Raw genomic sequence first — 25,504 nt, forward strand, 5'->3', positions numbered from 1 at the left:
CAAAGAAAAAAAGAACTGTTAAAATTGCCGGACACGTGTTGAGCAAAATCTATCTCGTTTGACTTGCAACGATTTATTTCAAATGTTGTTTTAAAATGTCATTGTCTAGCGCGTCTCCGTCTCCCATCTAGGCAACACACAACTAAGCTTCAGTTAAGGATTCCTTTGGGAATAAATACTTGAAGATATTGTTTCACTTATGTTCCTACATACATCCAATGAGAGGATGGCTGCCTGGTCGTGAGGTGTGCACGCTGGACTGTCGTTCGTTCATACCCTGTCCGCTGCCAACCCCCGTCGTTCTGCGGGAGGTTTGAACTAGGACGTTGATTATCGTCAACTTTGAAGGAGCATCCGAAACATGTCAAACATTTGACACAAGCAAATGAAGTTGAAAGCTGCGTACATACTGTTAATAAAGCGTACGTTAATTTTTTATAAGGAAGTTTGTTCAAATTTTGATTAAGTTCGAGATTAAGAAATGAATGCGCCTTAAAACGGTTTAGATGGACTTGCCCTTTGGAGCTAAAACCCAAGGACCGTGCTCAACACTGTTACAACATATTTTGTTCATGATGGTCATTTTATTAAAATTTGTCGTCGCTTCTTCTAGTTCACTTAGGCCTGAGTATTTTAAGAACGTTTTTAGATGATTGTTGTGACGATACTGTTGTATATATTTGATGAAAGGAGATTGTGTTCTCGATACAACTTAGGTTTGTGGGCTGTATGTGGCGTTTTGTTATTCGTCATAGTTTAAAATGTGATCGTTTCACTCCTTTGCCGTATCCTCGTGAGTATATTGTTATAGATAGGATAGAAAGATACAGTATACATAAAGATATGATGTATAGCTATACAGTGTGGAAAAGCCTACATTATGGGGAAAAAAAAGAAATTATGTTAGAGTTAGAAGGAATAAATAAAAATAGTTTAAAAGATGACAGTGTGAAAGGAGAAATGATTTTAAATATAGTGTAAATAAAGAAATATTGAGAGACAATGTTGAATTGTATTGTATTGATTTTTAGAGAAAGAGAACTACAGTGTCATTGCCCTTTGCCTTTGTTTAACGTTCCAACACTATATTATTATGGTACTCTTATTGTTTGCAGACAGTGACACTTGGCGGCAAGTATAGCTATTTAAAAAAAAAACAAGATTATAAAGAGAGTTTGTGTTATAACACAAACTCAGAGGCGCCCCCCCCCCCCGTCGAATTCACACAAGGAGCAGGAATATTCAAACTTGTTTTGACTTGGATTTTTCGGGACTATACATCGTGTGTACACTATTTTTCAGCATCTACAAGAGATGTCGTAATTCAGAAAGCATGTTTCCTATCTGTCTGTCAAACCTTTTTGCGAAACACTGTGGCATAATGTAGAATTGATAGTGTGAAAGTAGGCCTACTTCGTTATCAATTGACTGAAATTTGGGACGCACTCGATGAATTAGCTGAAGAGACTAATGATGCGATACTTAAAAGTGAAGCAGAAACACTGTATGAAACATTAAAGCAGTACAAATTGGTACAACATGAGTAAAGAACTGCAAAATGAAACAGTAGATCTGAACACTGCAATGGATTCGTACAACAACTTGATGACTTGGCTAAGGTAACTGAGAAGTAATGGGTTTGTTCAGATTTGTGTGACAGCAAAGGAATTGACTAAAACATGGAAGTTTTTTTGTTACAATCTTTCCAGCCAAACGTCAACGGCAGTATGATAAATATGTGGAAATGCTGAACATGACTACAGGATAAATTGCTTCAACAGGATTGTGGACACTCCAATTCAATCCTTGGTGCCGAGATTTGAAGAGCAGAAATCAAACCACAGTCTATTTGTGTTTCTCAGCTACAAGAGCCTTCAGCGTGATGACATACGAAAGTTTACAGCGAATGTTGAGTAAGCATTGACGTCATCAACTGACCAGTCAGCAGATAATTGTGGGCAAAAATTAGCAGATGAAATGGAATCTTTAAGGCATATTCTACCAAAATACCGCCAAAATCCCAAAATTTTAGCTTATCTGTTCACTAATGAAAGATACACTGCTTTCCCAAACTACTTTGTTGCACTCAGAATATGTTTAACAATACCCGTAACTGTGGCATCTGGTGAAAGAAACTTCTCGCGCCTCAAACTAATCAAGAATTACTTGAGGTCAACAATTCATGAAGATAGATTGAACAATTTGGCAATTCTTGCTAAAAAAAAGTGTGGTATGTGTAGGAAAATCAATTTAAATGATGTACTGTATGACTTCGATAAATGGAAGGCTCGTAAAGTAAAGTTAATTTGATCGTGATTTTGTACTTATTAAAGAATAATACAAAATCTATAATTTCAATTATTAAATATATCCTTATCCCTACCCACAGACTTGGTCCCGCGCAATTCGTTTCGCATAGGGCTCTGCAATTGTTATGTCTACTTTACATTCTCGCAAAGGAGCGGGCTAGACATAAAATGTCTATAAACTTGATAGTTTCGAATCTGAAGCCAAAATAGAAATGGGAGAGGACGTGAAGCTTATGTATATATTTACATTATAAACCAGTGCACACAAGGCTGACCCTGGATTGACCAGTCGGGATTGCCGCACAAAGCCGCATACTTCATTTCTATTACTTAGCGTAGGCTTACAACCACCGACGACAGAAAGACTCACCCCCCCCCCTTGTATATAGGTCTATAGGCCCTATAATAAGAACCAGGCCCCACAATGGCCGGAACTGGTAGGCCTACATCTAATAATATTACATCATGTTGCGTGTTTAACTATAATTTAACTCTTTTACTATGTACTTGTAGACAACAACTCATTGATCCTTAATACCGTTAGTACGTAAGACTGCGCACACAGACTTTTCGCAGCAATAGTAGGAGTCAATATTACAACAGGCTAAACATATAATATATATTTTTTTAAAAACCTATTTTATATTGAGTACAACTGCATCAATTATTTTGAAAAAAAAAAGAAAAATGAAATTTACCCGAATCGGAATTCAAAATTCAGTCCCCATGATGGAGCGCGTATTGATTTGCCACTGAGTTATTCAAGTAGCATACTTGTAAACATAGAAAGTTTTATTATTCTATTGTTAGCTTATTTTTATTTTTTTTAGCGAACGCCCTAACTCTGTACATTAGCCTTGCCCGGTGTCAATATAAAACAACATTAATTAATTACGACTTATTTTTTTTTTTAAATTCACGATAAGTTATCGACAATGAATAAGGCTAATTGTGCAAAGTTTGAACTTGATCCGTGAAGGGGAAGTGAGATAAATAACGTGTACAACATTCCACCCAGACAGACAGACAGGCAGACGGAGTGTGTTGATATAAGTTCGGTAAAAGTATTGTCAACTTTAACAACATATGAATATATTTCTTATTTTAAAAAAATGCATATTATCTATCAAAACTATTAGAAAATTAATAGGTCTAGCTGTTGGTCTAATTTTTTAAAATCCTTAAAAAGAAAATGTAAAGAATATTTTAGTACATTAATAAACGTCAGAATCATTAATGTCTGTAACAGATCCTTCAAGTTTATACTAAATATTTTTTCACAACATGAACAACACTGGAAAGTAACAGGATTGTAGGCCTATAATTGGAACTCATGAAATAGAAATGTGCGACCGGTTCTATGTGTGAGATACAATCTTAAAACAATTGGACACGCTGTTCATTGAACATTTATAGAGGAAGGGAAAACAAATAGGGTGGGTGTGTGTGTGTCGGAGAGAGAGAGAGAGAGAGAGAGAGAGAGAGAGATCTAGACAGGGGGGGGAAAGTACTAAAAGAAATTGTAATAGAGAAAAAGAATATAGATGATTAATGGTAAGAGAAAAAACAAAAGGTAGAGAAAATAGTTTGTTAGCGTCAGAAAAAAGAAGACTTCAAGTGAACACGTTTTATTTGGACATCACGAACTTTTCTACTATGTAGAGATTATATATTTTTTAAGAATTATATTCATATTTGTTTCAATTATAATATTGATTCTTCTACATTTTCTATAAATATTTTGCGTATTGCTGTACGCCCTTAAAAACAACTGTAACTATTATATGGCTGCGTAGCCACGGGAAATACTGCCTTCCTCATTAATCTTCGGAATCGAAGGCAAACCTTATTATTATTTAATTATTATTTAAGCCTACGTGTTTGTTTCATTTTATTTTTTGTTGTAAAAAAACAACAACAAACAAACAAATCAATTAAAATAATCAATTCTAAGAAAGTAAAACTAAAGAAAATTGGGACTACAGTGTTGTAGAAATACCTGTTTGTATGGCATCCTTCATGGCATGTCATTTACTCCAGAAATATGCTCATGATGTCCAGAATAACAAATCTCCCTAGCAGTAAACGTTCCAACCACAGCCAATGTTTGTTGTGGGCCTTTAAGTGTTTAACTTTGCTTGTTCACGGACATCATGGAAAATATATTATCGCAATGGAAGAGGTTCGTGTAAGGATCAATTTTCAATCGATAAAGTTAACCGAGTAGAAATCTCGGATTTCTTTGACATTGGAAATCAACAATATTGAACACCGAGCCACCTTTTATATATACCCATTACTTCCTCTTGTTCCCCCCCCCCCCCCCTCTCCAACTTCTCACTACCCGCCCCTAGCCATTTTCTCTTCGCCTTTCCCACAACAATGCCAGTCTAGCGATACCTGTCTGTGCTACCCACGCCTACCTCCTGTACAGATATAAAAGAGATCCAATAAAGGTTATGAAGCAATAAACTTCGAGGGTACTATTTCACTTTAGTCATGCTGTATTTTTGTTCGATATCGATCTACTATCTTGAATGATTAGCTAATGTGTAACTTCGTGTACACTACGGACAGCGGCGTTGCTAATTGTTTAAGACAGAGAAAATACTTCGTTTTTTTTTTGTCCCTGTAGAAACATTTTTTCCTTTCTTTATAGTTTTTCTGTCTCTCTTCATATCTTCCCTTTTGACCAGCCAGCTACATTGTTCCACTATATAGCCTATCTATATCTCTATCTCTATATATATATCTATCTATCTATCTATCTATCTATCTATCTATCTATCTATATATATATATATATATATATATGTTAAGGATATCTTGTATGTGTGTATAAGTTTCCATTATGTTTGTGTTGAGTGCTATCGAACTTCTACCCATCAATAGGCTAGTTATCTAACTTTCAATGAACAAACCGATGAAAAATTTTCAAGAGACACAATTTTATATTTCAACAGTAGTACATGTAAACAGAAGCAAGATGTATAACATAATACATTTTTACAAACTGTATGATCAGTGTAAAATGTAGAAGAACAACAAAAAACAGACAGACAGACAGACAGACAGACAGACAGATAGATAGATAGATAGATAGATAGATAGATAGATAGATAGATAGATAGATAGATAGATAGATAGATAGATAGATGTAAAGGTTTAACATTGTGAGATTAAAATGAAAATGATGGAAACCTATTTTGGAAATGCTAGGTCACAACAAATATCATCACCTCCACACTTTGTGTTTTTCATTCCTTACCTGTGCTGAGAAAAGAATTTCTTCGTATGCCTGATGTAAGTCTACCAATGAGAAGAGACTGAACTTAAAGAAGACGATTTTCTGATATATAGTGAATGGGTGTTTTTACAACTCACTTTTGTCTGTCTGGTACAATTTTCGTACACGTTATTTCTATTATAAGTAACATGTCATTAATTTTGAATGTATGGATAACGTTAATAATTATTATTTAAAAAAAAAATAAGTGTACGCTAAATGAATATATGGAGGTGCCGTGGCTGAGTGGTAAAGCACCTGGAACCAGAAGTCCCGTGTTCGAATCCTAGTGAAGACTCTAGGTAGACCACTTCGGGGGCCGATTTTGAGTTTGTGTTTCCACACAAACTGTCTTTGTAACCTTGTGTTTTATTTTACAGTTTTTCTCCCACTTTCCATTCCGGAATCAAGTTGAAATTTCGCATTATTATCTATAGTCAATGACAATACACGAATCAATAAAACAAAATTAACAAATTAGTTAATCAATTAGCAGTAATTCATTTTTGTAAATAAAAAGGGAGCTTATTCCTGCTGTATTGAGATAGTTCGCTGTGATTTTGTGGTTCTTTCTATTATATATGCTTTTTTTTTAAATTTAATATATTTATTGTTTTCTTTTAGTTTTTCTTATTTATCTAAAGTTGTAGGCCTAACTAACATTGTCCATTGTGTGTTATGTTTGATTTAAAGGTGTGCGTGCTAGGAGTCTGGAGATTTTGTTATGCTTTTAGTTTTAATGAAGGGTCGACTTCTTATCGACGTACTTGACTCTAAAGAGTTATTTCGCATCTTTACTTGGTTGCAATTTTTGACTTGCGTGCTGTGAGAGCTGTGACAATATATATATATACAAAACATGGATCTAGCTCCTCCGAGGTATGACGTTAACAGCAGTGCTAGCGTGTCGAAATATAGCGTCCAGTACCGGAACCAGTTAGTCTACATAGAATTGAAGCAAAGTGGCTTACAGAAATGTTTTGTCGCTTTGATCTGTCATGAAGTCAGCTAGTAGAGAAAGAGTTAATGGAATACCTGTTCCTTAGTTAGCTAAATTTGTTGTACCAATTTGCTAATTAAAAATTACTATGATTACGCATTATTTTCGTTGTCCTATGCTTAACATATTTTCTGGGATACAAGCTTGTTTGCCACTGACACTTTCATCAATGATGACAAATTTTTATAAGATAATCTCGAACGGTGAGGTATTTTTGTAAAAAAAGTTCATTATGGAAAAGAACTGCTCACAGAGATCAGTTCTTGCAAACGTAGCAAGAATTATGGCTGCAAATTTCCGCTATTCAACGTACCGTTCAAGTAAATAACTGCCAAATTTTGGCACATCCACTTTCAACAAAAAATCTGACTGCAATTTTGTCAGTTCTAGTTGTACATTATCAGCAGCATTTTCAGAATCAAATCTTGTTAATATGAAACGAAGTCACGAAAACGGTCATTTAAAGCATCTAATAACGATTCCAGGTGTAGGACATACATAACTAATGTTGTAGCCGTATTTAATCTTTTTAGTTCCTGACACGTTGAGAAGTGAACAAAGTTTTCTCTTGATATTTGGTTTATCCACAGTCGTAATTTTGCTTGAAAGCATTTCATATCATCACATGCAGTTGCGACAATTTTGTCTTTACCCTGAAGTTTCAAATTCAAGTCTTTCAGATAACCAGTGAGATCAACTGCAAATGCCAAATCCTGAACCCACTTCGTCAGTTTCGAAATGTTCAACAGGTTCACTTTTCATTTTCAGAAACAATACTATTTCCTGATGCAGTGCAAAAACTCTCTTCAATACTTTATGACAGGAGAGCCAGTGGACTTCTGTGTAGCATGGAACACAATCAATTTTATGTCCAATGTCATCCAGAAACATTTAAAATTAGCGTTGATTTAAGCCACGGGCACGAATAAAATTGATAGCGACTGAAAATGGACTTAGCACATGTTGAAACTGTAATGGCTTTGCGCATAATGTTTCTTAGTGATTGTTGCTTTAAAAATGATCAAATTTAAAGTTAGCATAAGTCTCTCTTATTTATCAAGCAGCTTTGCACCAACACCATTTCTAACCCCAATCACAGTTGATGCTAGACTAGCTAGCTTTACCATTTACCAAAGATAACTTGTACTGCAATATCGCATCTGTAATTTCTCAAAAAAAAAAAAAAAAACAACAACATCCTCTCTTGTCGTGGTGTTATGTATAGAATAGAGCTCAGTTAGTTCCTCGTGTATCTCGAAATTCCTGTCACAGGCCCTTATGGATATAGCCAACTGTGCTACACCAGTTACATCAGTTGAATCACCGAGAGCCAATGAAAAGAATTCAAAATCAACTATTTTGTTCTTTAATTGTTCACGCAAGCTGACTGCCATGTCATTTATTCTATCTGCCACAATGTTCCTAGTTAACGATATTTCTTTGAATGCTTTCACCTTTTCTAGATAAATTACTTCGGCAGCTTGATCGACACACTCATCAATAGAATCTCCTTCACTAAAGGATTTGGCTTGCAATTAAGTTTGACAAAATGTAGCTGGCTTTCACTGCAGACTCGCTCTCGTTGTTCAGCTTAAACTATTTTTCAATTCAAGAAGCTTGTCATCTCTCTGTTCTCGGTGTAAGCATTATAGACATTTTGTGATTAGCTTAATGTTGTTTGACATTCTACTCTTTGGGCACACTAATGCAGGAATTGCATATTATAAAGCAGTGAATCAGTGAATGTGCAGAAATAATTTAACTCCCATAGTTCTTGAAACGATCTATTTTCGTCCTTAATTTTTCTTTTAGTAGCAATAGCTACTGTAGTTATTGATTCTTTGTCAGTATTTAAATTCTGGGAAATTAAATTGTCAGTAAACTAGTGTAAATTGTCTTGTGACCGCAGAGAGTTCTAAATAAACTGATGAATACATAGTAGGAGGCCTAGTAGTCACAAAAATAAAATAGAATTACAATAGTAATCACTGATAATTTTTCTGTAAGTCTAACTCTTTTATATTGGATTATTTATGATGTGATTATTAACAATTAAACTTAAAAGATAACTGATAATTCGAAGTTAATAACTAAACGAATCTTTTTAAAAAATCTGATCATTAAAGAATACATAATAAGTTCAACGAAACTGAACATGTTTATTTATTTATTTTTTTTGCAGTAAATATTTTACCTGAAAATTAGTGGTGACTCTAAAACTCTTAATAATTTAACATTCATTAAATAATTTTTGAGGTGGCCAAGCGGGACGCATGCAAAGTGGCAGTGCCTGTATAGTAGCATTTTCTTCAAAAGAACACTGCATACAATAACGATTTTTATACAGTTTACTTTCTCTCACTGAATTTGAAAAGCAATGCTTCGATTAAAGTTGAGTTTAACTAGTGGAAAGATGTCTGATGCAAAGAGGTGGGCTACATGGGGGGAAAAAATATTAATATATTTTGTTTTCACTCCTTTTCCGAAACTTATATTTTATTTGATAAACTCACAGATTTTCCGATCCGAAGTGTAAATAAAAGAACACAAGATGGCGGAACTAGGACCACCAGATTTGGCTACTCAAAAAAAGATTATTGAAGAATACCTTAGTCAGAGTTTGAAAAAAGGAGAATCATGGTATGTGATCATAAAATTAAATGACCAGTAATGCTTTTGGCATTATTTTTTTTTGTTTTTAAGTCGTTTATACAGTAAATCGGCGAAGTTTCGATAATGAATCTTCATTAACTTCTTGTTAATTTATCTTTGACTCTCGTCACTACACTGACTGAGTCATTGACCATAGACATACTTATAGATCTAGATTTCGATATTTTAATTTTTTGACAGCCGAGGGCTGTTATAATCTCCGTTATCCACTAAACGTGTTAGTTTAGTGAAGATGCTCTAAGAAAGAGTATGAGACCATCTATCACTCCTTCTTCATTCCCTCTCCTTATATAAATTATTCTTGCAACAGAAGCATTTTTAATTTCTGGCGCTGCCAGCTACAGGTAAGTGGCAAAGTCTGTTGTGTCCAATGACCATGGTGTAACATCAGTTACAAGCCGAGAATGAAGTTGTAGAGCATGGTAAAGGTGACAATGGCTTGTGTTATTGCGGTGGAGTAAAAAGAAAAATGGTGACAATTAAAAATTAAAACATGTTTTAGAAATATTTTCTTTGACCAACTCAAGACTTCCATCAGTTGTGCTGTTAAGGCAGCTCTAGAGTAGAGGTCTAGACTTGAGATCTAGATCTTGGAATGTGACATTAAAACAAAAAAATAAACATCGATATCAGATATCTAAGTGTTGATTTCTTTTATAATTATTGAGTGCTTACTTCTTAGCAGATTGAACATATCTTAGCCTATTGTATCACAAACTATTTCAGTGCTTATTAATGGATAAATGTATATCTTTTTTTTTTTTTTGATGTGTTTCATTTCAATAGTTCCACCACTTAAATTTTGTTGGTTCTATGAAATATCTTTACTAAATTTAAATGTCTATCTTTTCTAGGTATCTGATTGACGTTCGGTGGTTCAAACAGTGGAAGAAGTATGTTGGTTATGATCACTGGGAATCTTTCTGTGTTGGAGATCAGAGTGTGCACCCAGGACCCATAGATAACTGCTCATTGTTTAAACGTAAAATACCATTATTTATATATTAATTTTTTTTTAAATGACTGTTTATTATACTTTATCTAAAAGCTCAAATATAATAACCTTTAGAAAAAATAATACACTATCTTATATAGCATGTGCTGTATTTTTGTGAAATTCTCCATGTAGACTTGTAAATAGACATTATTTGATTTATTTTTCTTTCAAAACATTTAACAAAACTATTACAAAACAAAATAATAAAAAATTAAAAGAAAAAAAGTAAGCAATTAGTTGAATGGTAGTTCATTCTTGTAATTTAACCCATACTGTTTGCTTGCAGCTGATACAAATATCTTACGTGAGCACCTAGTTGATGATCTTGATTATGTCTTATTACCTAGTGAGGCGTATGAAAAATTAGCCTCATGGTATGGAGTGGCACCTGGTCAGGTTAGTAGATTCTAGAATCTACACTTACTTTTTTATTTTGTTGATTTACAAAAGCTTTATAAAAATTTTGCTGAAAAATAAATCTTTTTTTCTTTTTCGTTTCTTAAAATTGTATAGTTTTATGCTTGTAAAGTTTGACCTACTATTTATTGTTTACCTACTATTTATTGCTGCATTTTTTTTATTTGATCTTAGAGCCTAAAAAGAACTATGAACTCCAAGTCTAAACTGTTGGTTTTGTTTTGTTTATATTATCTTTAGGAACCAATTGTACGGAAGGTGATTGAACAGGGAATGTTTGTGAAGCATTGCAAAGTAGAAGTGTATTTGATGGATTTGAAACTGTGCCAGAACTCGGACACCACAGCTGTGATAACTCATGCTTTTAGTAGAGCTGACACTATAGGTTTGTAAGCAATACTTTTCATTTGACTTTTTGTAGAACTGATATTCTTTGTAAGTTTTTATTTCTTGTGATAGTTTTGTAACTTGTTGTCTCAAGAATGAACTGTCAACCTTTGTTTGGAATGCAATGTTCCCATTGTCTCTGCTTTCAAACTTATCTGTTTCATTTTATTTCTTGCCTAAACGTTTTTCAATTTTTATTTAATTTGCCATCTGAATGTTTCTTCTTCAACATGTTTTTACCTTTAAAGTTTTGTTTTTAAGAGTTCATAGTGTTTATAGTTTTTTTTTTTTTTTTTTTTTACATATAGATAATGTCAATAATAATCATTTTTTTTATTCAGTTTGGATAATACAATTTTTCTTGAACTAGATCTTAATGACTTTATTATCTAAATTTAAATTCATTGTGCTTGTTTGATTTAAAATGGGCCCACATTTTTCTTTGTTCTTTAATAAATGGAACATTTTCAGATAAAAGGTTAAAAAGGTGTGGTGAAATAGTTGATACCTGTTGTATAGTGTCATGAGAATGTTTTCACAACATTGATTTAGTGTGTTATGTTCTATGTATCTTTCATCAGTTCATGTGTCGTTCTAGCTTATTAAAATTTTGTTTTAGGTTTCTCTACATTGTAACTTTAATTCTTATCATTAGGTTTCTCTACATTGTAACTTTAATTCTTATCACAAAAGTTAATCGGGTATTTGAATATGTAATGTGTAAAATAATTCTAAAGAAAAAGAGTTATATATAAACGTTATTGCTTTTATTTATTTTTTAATTAAATAGACACAGTCTTTAGTGCATCTTCTTACTGGCTTATATTTCAGCTACCATTGAACAAGAAATGCGCAGAATTTTTTCCATTCCTGAAGATGCGGAAGTTCGTTTATGGAATCGCTACATGAGTAATACTTATGAACTTCTGAGTAAAAAAGATGTTACTCTACAAGATGCTGGCTTATACCAAGGACAGGTAGAACTTGTAAACTTGTAAAATGAGAATTTTTTGTAAGTGAATCTAAGTAGCACAAGATAGGAAAGGGAGCTAAATGGCAAACTCTGGGACAATCATTGCACACTAACAGATCACATAGAAGTTAATTATTAAAACAAAATAACTATTCAATCTTGCTTTACAAAAAATTGTTTCTGTGTCTCTGTATACAATATGCAAACTTAGTTTTTGAAACTAAATGTGTACACATTCAACTGAACAGAAGTAGCAGTTGTGCCAATCAATATATATTCTTAATATTTTTTAATTGTTTCAAAATTACATTTGCCATTTCATTTTCAATAGTACTTTTAGTCTTTGAGATGTTAATGTTATAGTCAGACAACACAAAGTAATAGCAACTTTTTTCCTGTGGGTTTATTGTGTCATTGTTTATACAAATTATTTGATGTTAATCTCAGTTTTATTTCTATTTGATTATTTGACCTAATATTCATTTTAAAGCAATAAATGTATGTGTTGTATTTAAATTAATTAGATTGCTGCACATTTGATTTTATGCACCATTTTCTTTTATACATGTTTATTTCTTTTAGCTTGTACACTGTAACACATAAATCAGAACATTAGTATTGTTTGTGTTAAGTAAGGCTGAATTCATTTTCAGGTTATTGTTGTGGAAGTCAAAAATGCAGATGGTACCTGGCCAAGACAAGCAAAGAGGTACTTCATTTTGCTGAGAATCTGTCATTCATGCTACAATTCTGCATTTTTCAAATCGTCTTCCAAAATTAAATAAAAAGAAAATTCCATTTCTTTTGTGGTTCCATGGTGGGGCTTTAGTGTTCCCTAAAATGGCCATTCCTCTAAAAGTTAGAATTTTATTTACCACAATACATTTTGTTTTGTTAATAAACAAATATTTGAGCAAGCTTATTTCATTGAATGTTTTTCATTTGTTTAAAAGTGGTGTAATGGTTCTTTTTGTTTCTCTCCTTATAAAAATAATTTTGAAATATACTCACACGAGTTCAAATTTATTGCTCCACCAATGAAACTTATACTTATGTAGTTTTCAGATCATGATAACTCACTGGGACAAATGACAGTAATCATTATTTAACTGATCAATATTTAACTTAAGCAATTAAAATAATGATACTAAAAATGTTGTTTCTGGGATATTTTAATAAATCAGATTTTTTGTTCACAATAGTATTATTTCATCTTGTTCTTTTCCCCAGTACTAGTACTTACAGCTCCAATTATTCATCCACATCACAAAGGTACATTTATCTTTTTTTTTTTAGGTAGAAATATGTTGTTTTTTAATAGTATATTTATTACATGCATATTTTAAACATGTTTTTTTTAAATATTTAGATCATTATGTTTCAATTATATGGATACATTCTTACATATGTGTATCTAACCATTAGATACAACATTAATTTTGTACCTGTTCTTAGATTGTAATTTATTTATTTAAAAAAAAAAAGAACCAATTTAAATAAACACCTCTACTGCAATAGAATGCAGCGTTTAGTTTAGACTCCTAATGCAGTACAATGCTTTATAAAATTACCAGCTGTTTTTTTTTAAAACCTTTGCATTAGAAGACCTATTCGTGTCTCATTCAGAATGAGAAAAGTTTCTAGCTAATCATCTTTCGTAAAAACCTGATGTTTATAGCTTTTTTTCTCTTAAAATGAAGAGTCAATACCCCAGTGTGTAAGACCACCCATAGAAATTATGTGTTTGAATAAGTTTTTTGTTTTTTTTCCTATTCTAAAGGTATTGAAACTATATACATATATTTTTAAAATAGAATTTTTATTTCCAAATTGTATACAATTTTGTACCCCCAAAAGATGAGTTTTCAACAGTCTATGTAAAAGTTAAACAAGTAAAGATATTAACTAGCATTGTGATTTTAGCTAAATAATTATTTAGCTGCTGGTTACATAACTTCATGTAATAATTCACTTTAGACATCTACACTAACTCTTAACTAATCCTTCTTTTTCTCATCAGAAGTTCTGGTTATAGCGGTGCGAGTGGCTCCTCCTCTACTAATGAGTCTGGTAGTCAGTCAACCAACACAAATGTCTATAGCAGCAATAGTGTCAACAACTACTATAACACTTACAGTGATCGCAGCGGTACTAGCAAGCCTGGCCTGTGTGGCCTGGCAAACCTAGGAAACACTTGCTTCATGAATTCTGCACTGCAGGTAGGAAAAAACGGAACATGGCTACTTATTTAACACACATTTTCTTCAATCTTAATCATCATCATTGTTATGAAACTGTTTATGAGTGAAAGCACCAAATACATTTGATCTTAAGCAGATTTCCTAGGCCAAACCCTGTACAAAAGAACATTTAGTAAGGCTTGCAGTTTAACACAAAAGTGCCCATTTCTGGTTTGAACAAGCTACCCCTAAAACTTCAGCAAAAAAAAAAAAAAAAATATAACTCATTAAAAAAAATATTTACAAATAAAGACTGGTGTATTGGGGTACTTTGTTAAAACAATTTTTTTTCACTTTAAAAAACAGTCACCACACTTATGTTCTTGTTATGAACGAGGCATAGTGAGCTCTTCTTAAGAGAAAGTAACTTTCTATTACATTTTACTGCATAAACTGTCTAACATCAACACATCCTACAGCAATAGGTGCTATTGGTTCAAAAAAACTTTTCTTCATCTGATTTATCATGATTGTATTGATTTTAGTTGCTGTCTTCGAGTATTGTACACTAGTTCTTATAAATCAATAATAATAGCACTATTTAGTAAAAAAAAAAAGGACAAAGTTTCTATTATTCAAAAAAGGTGATGCATAAAAATTCCAATTATTATCTGACCACTAATTAATTTTTTGTTTTAACAAATTATTTAAAGTAAAATTTTTCTCTTTAAACTTTTTGTTTTCATCAAGATTTTCAAACATTGTTTCATTAAACGTATATTTTCTTTTCTTTTCAATAGTGCATGCTTAATGTCAGTCGCTTAACAGATTACATGCTAAGTGGCAAATGGGAGAAAGAATTAAATAAGGAGAATCCATTAGGAATGAAAGGAGAGGTAGCTATTACTTATGCTGAGCTTGTTAGAGATGTATGGTCTGGCCAGCGGAGTTATACTGTCCCTAGGAATTTCAAGGTAATTATATTGATTTTTAAATTTATTTTTCAATAAATCTCTTAAATAATTTTTGTCTTAACATAATTATTGAATACCATATCTCTCATTCAGGTGGCAGTGGGTAGGTTTGCACCTCAGTTCTCAGGATACCAGCAACAAGATTCACAAGAATTAATGGCATTCTTGTTGGATGGTCTTCATGAAGATCTAAATAGAATTAGAAAGAAACCATATATAGAACTCAAAGATTCAGGAGGAAGGCCAGACAAGGTATGTCTTAGTCAAATAGTTTTAGAGTTATTTTAGTGGTTACACTACCAAGCCAATTTGACAATTACTCTTATCTTTAATCATGCTTCAGTTTTATCCCATCCAGATTTGTTATAGTAACAATAACGTATATTGATAATGAAATTTCTATTTGAGTAATAGAGTTGAATACATCTTAGAAAAATATTTACTAAGTTTTTTAATCATGACCTTATTTGGTTAGAATTAAAGATTTATTACTTTCTCACTTCACTAAGTTCATTAAGAAACATAAAAAATTATTCTTGTTGTTTCTTCTAAATTTCTATAACTTTTCTAAATATGTCTATATTGGATTATCATTTTTAGATTGTCGCTAAAGAAGCTTGGGACAATTATAAAAAGAGGAATGATTCTGTGATTGTAGATATTTTTCATGGACTTTTAAAATCAACTGTTCGTTGTCCTGACTGTGAGAAAATTTCTGTGACTTTTGATCCATTTTGTAACTTATCCTTACCACTTCCTGTAAAAAAAGAGCGCCAGATGGAGGTCATATGGGTTCCATTACCTCCGGAAAAAAAACCTATGCAGGTAAAGTCAAGTTTGATTGATTTTGCTAACCTACCTAAGTTGGGAAAAAACATTTTGGGAAAATATGAAAAAATATATTTTAAAAAAATATTTGAGGAATGTGGAGAACTTAGCTACTGGCCTGCCAGGCTAATATCATTACTAGATTGGTCTAAAAATATGTATTTATACATTTGTTTTTTTTATATATTATTGAATAGTATAAACTGTTTCTATTTTAAGCTTAAACTGACAGTGCCTAAGACAGGTAGCATCAGGGACTTGTGTTTGGCTTTAGAAAGTTTAGTAAATGTATCATCAGACAAGGTAATCCTTAGGAATAGGTATTTTTTTTTAGTAATGTAAGATCTTGGTCCTCATTACAAATGCTTATATTAGCTCACTCTGAATCTAGCTATCTATTTTTCAACCATTTGTTACTCATCCAATCGTCATCAGATTTTGCATACAAGCTCATGCTTGATGACAACTTTATGAATCAATTAAAAAAAATCAATCAATCAATCAACCAATTAGTTAATCATATTCTAAAAATAGGGATTAGTGAGATTTTGCCCATTTTTGTATCTTAGTGTCCACAAATTACATATATATATATCATTAATAAAAAATGATTGTAAATCTTAAGAAGACAAAAATAATATATAGTAAAAATAAAAAAATTAAAAAATGACACTACACTTAGAAGTAGAAACAAATTTTGGCTAGGTCTCACTACACATTTAGCCCAAAAATTTAGATAGTAAAACAAAATCAAAGTGTTGGGTGTGTTTAGTATGAGTTAAACTGAAATTCATACCCAACGCCCAAAATAAAAAATTCCTGTCATCATTGAGATTCAAACTTAGGACCTTTCGGTTTGAAAGCCAAGTACTTAACCACTCAGCCACCACACCCCTACGTTAAAAAAAAATATTATTTATTATTTTTTTAAAACCCTTTTTATCAATCAGTTGATACTACTTTTGTCTGTGTTTTGCAGATGGTGGTGACAGATGTGTACAATCATAGATTTCACAAAATATTTAGCATGGAGGAAGGTGTACACCATATACTGGACAGAGATGATATATTTATGTAAGTCGGGTTTAATAACATCTTCATATCATTTTGATGATAAATAATCAGTCAAACCTTGTCGTAATGAATTTCAAAGATTGAACTTAAGTTTCTTTTTGATCTTCTTGAAATGACACGGCTTTGTTGGGGTTGAAAACATTTAGGAACGTTTGATAATAACCCAGACTTCAGTATACGGTTTGAATAATGTTTTAGTATTGGTGCCTTCTTTTAGCTCTTCTTCTTGGATTGCTTATATTCTATCAGTAAATAAAATGAATGAACAAGGTTTCTATAGTAAGTAAAGCAGTAAGTTGATTGAAAACAATCTTGTACTGTTTCAGCTATGAGATTCCAAATAACAACTCAGATGACCCAAACACCATGATACTACCCATTTATCTTCGAGATAAAATGTAAGTTAAATGTTAGAAGTAGCATGTTAGTTAAATGTAAGAGGCTTTGTGTGATTAGATATAAGTTTAATGATAGAGGTCACTTTCAATTACACATGACTGCATACTCAGTAGTAAATTTAGTAGGTTTAAATCTACCTGTATATTTTTATTCTTTTTTTTTTTCCAATGTTCTAGATACAGTGTACGCCAGTCAGATCACAACTCTGTGTCCAGTCAGCCATTGTTTGGTCATCCAATGCTGTTGGCTGTTCCTAGAAACAGCTGCACTTATGATAAACTTTATCATTTGTTGTTACAAAGAATGTCGTATGTCTTCTTTGCACCATATTGCTTCTTCATAGTTAAAAATTTAACGAACATTTTATTTACATTAAAATTAGGCTTTTTATTTTTTTTTATTTTTTATAAGTCAACACTTTAATTTACTTATAAATATTTTTGCTAATGTGTTTTCACAATGATTTCAACGTGAAATGCTGAACTTTGTAGGTAGAAATATTCTTTTATTATTTGTTATAGTAATTAAAATTAAAAAAAAATATTTTAAATGGATCCCTGTTATCCTAACTAGACGCTATGTGAAAATTCCTGAAGCTGGTGATGACTGGCAAGAGCCTTCAGAAGATGGAGAAATAAGCAATGAAGATGATTTATCCCTTGAAAACAACTCATCTTCAGGTGCATGTAATGATAACTTAGTTGGACATGGTTCTGAAGCTAGCAATGGAAGTGGCCATGATGCTTCAGGTTAGTTTAGAACTTTAAAAATGACAGGCCTTATTTTACAGTCTTACAATATTTACTTTAAGTAGTTATATTTATAGAAATGTACTTTTATCCAGTCTGGCAACTATAAACAATTTTAAAGTGTGTTAGTAGATTTTATAATTTTTTTGTATACATAATTTTCTAAGTCAGGTTTAATATATTTTATTGAGCTCTTTCTTCTGATCAGATCTATATATGGAGACTGTCAGTGGCCACAGTGAAGGAGAAAACTCTACAAACAATAAAATGCATCCAGAGGAAAATGTTGCCTCTTGCTCTTCTTCTATCAGACCATTACGCAAAGGGAAACGAATATTTGCACTGCGTGCAGCCAATAGCTTTGGCCGTGATGAAACAGGGACAGTTTTGGTAGATGATGGCAGGCCACTTACTTTAACAAGTAAGACTCCTGTTGAATTTTTTGTCTGGATGTGATTGTGTTAAGTAAAGAAGCTGCTAAATAATGTCATTAAAAACAAGAAGTATGAACAGCAGAAGCAAATAAATGTGGCAATCACTTCTTTGTCTATGTTTGTTGTTAATAGTGATGACTACATGACAGTCTAGTTTGAAAAGCAGGGAGGGGGCTTGTATTGGCATCTTTTGCTTCAAATTTATTTAAACTCCTCATTTTCATTTTCAGATCGTACATACATTGCTGTTGATTGGAGTAAATCTGCAAAGGACAAATTTTTTGACGACAAAGCAGCAGAGGTAACAATACAAATGTGAAGTGTTATAGAGAAAAAACATAACTTTTTGAACTGTTGTTGCTTTTTTGTAATAAGTGTGTGAAGTTTAGAACAGGTTAAAAACCTTTAGATCAGCTGTATTGGCATTCTACATTTACTATTAAAGTAAGCATATGAAAACCTACAATAGTATCTGTACAATTTTAAGGAGTTTGAAGAACATGAGAGCATGAAAGCACGACAGAAGAAAACAGTCATGCAGTTAGACGATTGTCTGAAACTTTTTATGAAAGAAGAACAGCTTAGTGATAAAGACCCATGGTATGTACTCAATTTTATGGAAGTTAAATATTGTATATTTTGTTTTGCTTTGCATCACATTGATCTATATTAATTAGGTTGTCTAATCTTATTGATAAAATCTTCTGCTCTGTCATTGTTCTTATTTTTTGGTCTTTGTTCATTTGGTCTTTGTTCATTTGGTCTTTGTTCATCAATTTAATATTATTAATGTTTTGTCCTTCAGGTTTTGTCCTGACTGCAAACAGCATAAACAAGCCACCAAAAAGTTTGATTTGTGGTCTCTGCCTGAAGTCCTGATCATTCACTTGAAAAGATTTTCTTATAACAGATACTGTCGAGATAAAATAGATGTACTGGTGGAGTTCCCCACTCAGTAAGTCTAAAAGTGTGTGGATGCATTTGTGAATGAAAGTTAAATCATTGCATGTTGATATTACATTATTGCGCATGACTTGAAAATGATTGATTTGATACTTATTTTCAGTGGTTTGGATCTACGCAAGTACATTATTAATGAAGATTCCACTGAATGTGATGTGTATGATCTCATAGCAGTAACAAATCATTACGGAGGACTGGGAGGAGGCCATTGTAAGTTTTTTAAAATTTAATAGAATAGTTGGAAGAGGTGAAAGTAAAAAGCATAATATGAGAATCAAACTCTAATAGAACCATCAAAATGTACAAGAATCAAGACTTAAAAATAAAAAAAAAATATATATTTATATTACAACTTATACATGATCGATCCAGACTTCTGTTTACATATATATGTCACAACATAACCATAGAAAATAAGAAATGCTCTTTGGCCATCAAATAAAGATATTTTTTTTTAGTTTGGATAATTGAAACCCTGTTTTCCCAGATACTGCCTTTGCTATGAACAAGGATGATGGTAACTGGTATTACTTTGATGACTCCAGTGTGACCAGCTCATCAGAAGAATCAGTTGTTGTAAGTTTTATTTTTTTCTTTTAAATCATGCTTATAATTGGAGGAGGGATGAGGGTTGTGATATTCAAATAATCAATTTTCTTAATTGAACCCGAGTTGATTGTATACCAGTTTATTATGTTAAGTAAAGTTCCCCTTTCAGACCTTGTGGTCTAAAGGGCAGATGATGTAAAGGTCATCTGTTTCTGTGGACTACGGTCTACGAGGGTGTCACAACGACCAACCGCCTTTACTTTTCCCAAACTAATGTCAGGTACCCATTAGAGCTGGGTGGACTCAGAGGCACCCAAAGATCCCAAAATTAAACATCCCAGTCTTTGCTAGGATTTGAACCCGGGACCCCTAATTTGTAAGCCAAGCCACCGCGCCTCCAATTCATTATGTAATGTTTGGATAATGTATCACTAGATCTACCACTAGAATTGTACAATACCAGCATCACAGCATAACCGTAATCTTATATTTATGTACAAAATGTAAATATAACTTTGAGTTACTTTTGTGCCAGAATGTAATTTTCTAAGGTGTAAATAATTTGTGAAAGGGGGTAAAAAGAGATCGTCATCAAACTCCATTTGAGTGAAGGCTTGAGAGGCTCAAATCCTATCTCGCAAAAAAGCACTTGACAAATACCCAAAATTGTGTAGTTCATGAATGTTACCATACAGGTTGAGACTTTGTGGTTTCTTAGACCCATTGAGACAGAGATCAGCAAGTCTGGGGCAATGAAAAAAAAAATGAGACACAGTTTCCTCTTCTTCCCTACAGTGAGGCACTGTGAGTCCAGACCTGCCTACCGTTACGCAAAATGCGTATTCGTTACGCAAAATCTCCCAAAAATGACCGCCAGTATGCAAATACGCATTTAACCCGTCGCGTTACGCATTTCGTATGCTTTTTTTTTCTCATCTCTAGACTAGCTTACAAGCGGTCACGGAGGTCACGCTAAGCCCACCTGTGGGGAGAGGGGCGAAACAGAAAAGGTGGGGTGAACACAATGTGCCCATATCTATACGTTGATTGGTACTTAATAGCAATTAGATGTCTAGAAACGAAGAACGCGTGAGTGAGGGAGTGGAGGGCTAGGTTGGTACCGTCAGTTAGCTGATACACCAAGGTGACGTTTTTTTTTTGTAAGTTCATGAGTAGAAATTAATTATGTTGGTGCATTCCTGATTCTCGTATTCATTTGTATAGAAAAAAAATCGAAGAGCTATCGATTCAAAACACATTGAGTGACATTGTAGATGTCTAATCTAGATCTGGATTCTAGATCTAGAATCTAGATAACTTTTTATACAGGAATAGATCTAGCTCGAGTCTAGCTAGTCATTACGTTATGATTCTCTACATTACCCTACAAACTAGTAACTAGTTATAGATCTAGATTTAGTATGATTTAGAATTTAGATTGACTAGATCTAGATCGATAACATCTACTACCATCTAGTCTAGATCTAGACTAGATTCTTAGTCTTAGTATAGAATAGATCAAGTATGAAGGTAGGCCTACAAAAGTTTGGATCTAGCTGATCCACGGCATCAGTAACACTTTTGAGCCCAGATCTAGAGTAGATTATATTCATTATATAGACATAGATCCAGATCTAGTCTAGATATCATCTCTATTGATCTAGATTTAGATTGTAGATCTAATGATGACATCTAATATTATATATATATATATATATATATATATATATATATATATATATATATATATATATATATATATATATATATATATATATATGACAAAATAGAGGATCACGTAAGTATTACGCATTCTGGTGCCAAAATACGCATTTTGACCGTAGGTGTTACGCATTTGGACTTTTTTTGGTAGGCAGGTCTGTGAGTCTAATGTTTGGCACTAGCTGTGCGAAATCTGAGTCAACAGTACTGTGGCTCTGGGCAGCCTCCACCACAGGGAAGCATGGTCAGGGCACCTCATGTCCTCCCAGACTCTGCAGGCTTTTTTCATTTCTTTGGATTGTTGCCAGAGCATTTTGGAAATTCTCAGCCTGCTTGGTAGTTGGTGTTAGCCCTCTGTGGTGGGCCAAAGAGTCAGCAATGGTGTTTCCATTCACACCTATGTGATTCGGTACCCACTGCATTATTACTGGGGTGCCATAGCATTGGTTTATATTGTGTGAAGCCATAAAGACAGTGTTGATTTTGGGGGCCATGGTCCAGGGCTTTGCAAAGCCTGTAGTACAGGTTTGGAGGTGGTGACCACAACAATCTGTGTTGCCCTCACATGTCCCTCGCTGAGTTGAGAGTTAATGACTTTTAAGATTTCACAGATCGTGATGGCCTCTGCATCAAAACTGAAAACACTACCACATGGTCCAAAGATTTTAACTGAGGGGGGCCAGACTGTTAGAATAACACAAAAGTAAAGAGTTAATTTTAAAGAGTTAACAAAAATATTTAAGAGTAACCTCTCTTTGCTTAGTTGCTAAACATGACTTTTTAAATACAGAAATAATAGAGCTTGGGGTTAAGCAGACAAGCATTTAAGTGAGACTTGGTACTTATAACTTCCTGATGAAAATGTTTTGTGATAGTATAGGTAATGGTACTTATAACTTCCTGATCAAAATTTTTTGTGAAAGTATAGGTAATGCTGTTTTAGAACTGTATCATTCCAAAGCTGAACACTTGAGCTCTTTCTCCATACATTTTTTTTTATCTTTAATTCATATGAGCCTGTATTATTGTGAAAGGGGAACAAACATTTTTTTTTACTTCACTAACTTTAAGATCAACAGCTTAAAACAAACTACGATTTTACCTCCACAGACTAAAGCAGCCTATGTGTTAGTCTATCAGAGAAAAACAATCAATCAAAATAGAAAGTGTCCTCGTTCATCAAAGGAACAACACACGAGTTCATCTTTGTCTATCAATAGTAACCACACAGTGTCCAAGTTTACAGACCCTTCAGTTCCCAATGGAGTAGGTGCGGCCAGTGAGGAAGATGATATGGAAACAAACTAAACAAAAACAAAAGCTTCAAGTTGAGTCAAGATTCTCATGTGTTATCAACATCAGCTGTCCCCAGAATATTTAAAGTTTCTATCTAGAGAACAGTTTTACACTTATATAATTCATGACTTAGTAAAGTCTATTGACAAGTAAAAAATTTGTCATGTTGGTAATTTTAAAATAACTCAATACTCAAATATACCTAAAATACCCAAATGAAACATTGAAGTAATCTTTAACTATACATCTTGTTTTTTTTTCCCAAATATAAATAAATATACAAGATTTCCTAGTTTTTTTTTTATGGACCACAAAGTGAAAATAAGAAGTCAATATTGTATGCGATTGTTTCCACAAAAAGTTGATTCAAATGTAGTGACTTGTAGCACATATATTTTTAATGTAGCAGCTCTGAATAGCCTGCTTTGAGGGTGTAAGGACATTATTTATCAAAGTTTAGTATCAATAGTGTGGCTGTGGATGTAATCATCATAACACTACTATGTTGAGAACTGTAAGCCAACAGTTTAACCAGGCAATTTTTCAAAGAAAATCAGAAGTTCATCTTTTTTCTTATTTAGTTTTAAATGTTAAGTCCTATGGTGTTATTATGATACTGGAAAAAAGTTATTTGTGATATTTTCTTGGCATGATACAAAAAAAAAGGATACTAGAGGCTTAAAAATATTTATTGGATTTACATTTTTTTTTTAGAAAGATTTATTTTTAATGTGTATTGCCATATCACACAGTCACTCTGCATCTAGCTTAATCTGTAGTTTTATGTACATTTCTTATATATTTTATAGTAAATTGAAGATTGGCTTAATTCGAAATGCACATCATTCATTACTGATACACACACTGAACCCTTGTAAAAGTTTAAAGTACTAAGAGTTTCTTATAAACTGGTATTAATTTTTGTTTATGGAAGAAAATAAAAGGTCCCTTTTTTGTTTTTCCTGCCCAGTAAAATGTATGCTATCAGTTCTCTTCAATTTATACATTGAATTAAATGCTTTGTGTTTGTTGAATTCATCTTTTCTAATTGCTCTAAACATGTACTGATTGGTCCATAGCAATCAACTATAGACATTTTATTTCTTGAATTTTTAAAAGTACCAATTCATTGGTATTTCCAATGTCCTGAAACTGTGTAGTGCTTACATAATATAGAAATGAATGCACTCCATTACCATTAATCATTTTTTGAAAATCAAAGAATGACTCATGACTTGAGATTTGAAATTAAGGCATTAAATTAGAGAGAAAATTAGTAGTTAAACTCCAACTTTGTTTTCCAAACAATGCACTGCCTCTGCATGGTAGTCTTTAAAGAATTAGGAACGCCTTTGTGTCTCAGGAAACATAGTACTCATATTATATCCTTGTTACCTTAGTTTCTTTAGTTTTTTTTAAATATTTTTTTTTTACTAAACATGTTCTGTTAATTTTTAAAACTTTCATTCTGATGTTCTGTTTTGCTTGTTGTGTAATTGATTACATTGGAGGTATATTACTTCCATTGTAAGCACCCTGAATTTCTTATAATGTCATAAGATTTATTGTCTCTTTAGATGCAGTTCTGTGGAGAAAGAAAGCTCCTAACCAATGGAAGCCTTTTACTTTTAACAAATAAGAATTAAATCACCATTGTACATTCAATACTTTAGTGGATTGTTGTATATAAAATCTTAGCAGCTGATATACATATATAAATATTTATATATATAGTTATATTTATTTATGTGATGGTAATAATTTTAGCATTTAAATCCGACTGGATGATTCAATTTAGGCCCGCTATTAGCTTTCTTGTATTGTATTACTTGATCCTATTTTCTGTTTTAAGCTCAAGAGCACAGAGTTCAATCAATCATTTTTGTCCTATTTGTCAGAAACTACAATGTTCCTATTTGTTTCTTACACATGAACGTTTCTTGTTTAGACTGGTGACTACAGAAAGAATCCATTCAACTAGAATGAGACTGACAAAAACTCATGTATTTATTTTGTAATGTCAATAAAACATGCTAATTTATTTCCATGCTAACCAGCGTATTTTTTTTTTTTTTTTTATATGTGACTGTCAGCCATAATGTATATCTTAAAAATTACAGTTGTTGCTTTCAAATTTCGAAAAGATTATAACATCCTACACACTTCCAATTACTATTCTAGTGTGTTATGTGAATTACAAATTTAGTATACTAGTTAATTTACCTGGCTGATTCAAGCAACAAGCTCCATGATTGAAGATTGGGTGAGAATACCTTTCTTAGCTTAGTAATTGA

General features: G+C 32.6%; 2 protein-coding genes across 3 annotated transcripts in view; one reads left to right on the top strand and one right to left on the bottom strand.

The window, feature by feature from the left end:
• Positions 1-4,553, bottom strand: part of LOC106056532 (dynein axonemal heavy chain 3-like) — an 88,700-nt gene extending 84,147 nt beyond the window's left edge. For both annotated transcript variants that reach the window (XM_056026527.1, XM_056026526.1), the window contains exon 1: positions 4,309-4,553. In XM_056026527.1, coding sequence (XP_055882502.1) covers positions 4,309-4,323 — 15 coding nt within the window. In that variant the 5' untranslated portion in view covers positions 4,324-4,553. The remainder of the gene's footprint in view (positions 1-4,308) is intronic.
• Positions 4,554-9,089: 4,536 nt separating this feature from the next.
• On the top strand, positions 9,090-25,263 carry LOC106056531 (ubiquitin carboxyl-terminal hydrolase 15-like). Its single transcript, XM_056025386.1, has 23 exons — positions 9,090-9,235; positions 10,123-10,250; positions 10,552-10,661; positions 10,923-11,067; positions 11,901-12,046; positions 12,696-12,751; positions 13,273-13,314; positions 14,063-14,261; positions 15,023-15,196; positions 15,290-15,448; positions 15,797-16,021; positions 16,244-16,327; positions 17,004-17,098; positions 17,425-17,496; positions 17,674-17,805; positions 18,071-18,246; positions 18,455-18,667; positions 18,911-18,981; positions 19,168-19,280; positions 19,486-19,635; positions 19,747-19,853; positions 20,131-20,219; positions 23,025-25,263. Exons 1-23 carry the CDS (start codon positions 9,147-9,149, stop codon positions 23,220-23,222), a joined length of 2,973 nt encoding a protein of 990 aa, XP_055881361.1. The 5' UTR covers positions 9,090-9,146; the 3' UTR covers positions 23,223-25,263.
• The last annotated feature ends 241 nt before the right edge of the window (positions 25,264-25,504 follow it).

Source organism: Biomphalaria glabrata, chromosome 4, assembly GCF_947242115.1.
Source record: "Biomphalaria glabrata chromosome 4, xgBioGlab47.1, whole genome shotgun sequence".
Taxonomy (NCBI): Eukaryota; Metazoa; Mollusca; class Gastropoda; family Planorbidae; genus Biomphalaria; species Biomphalaria glabrata.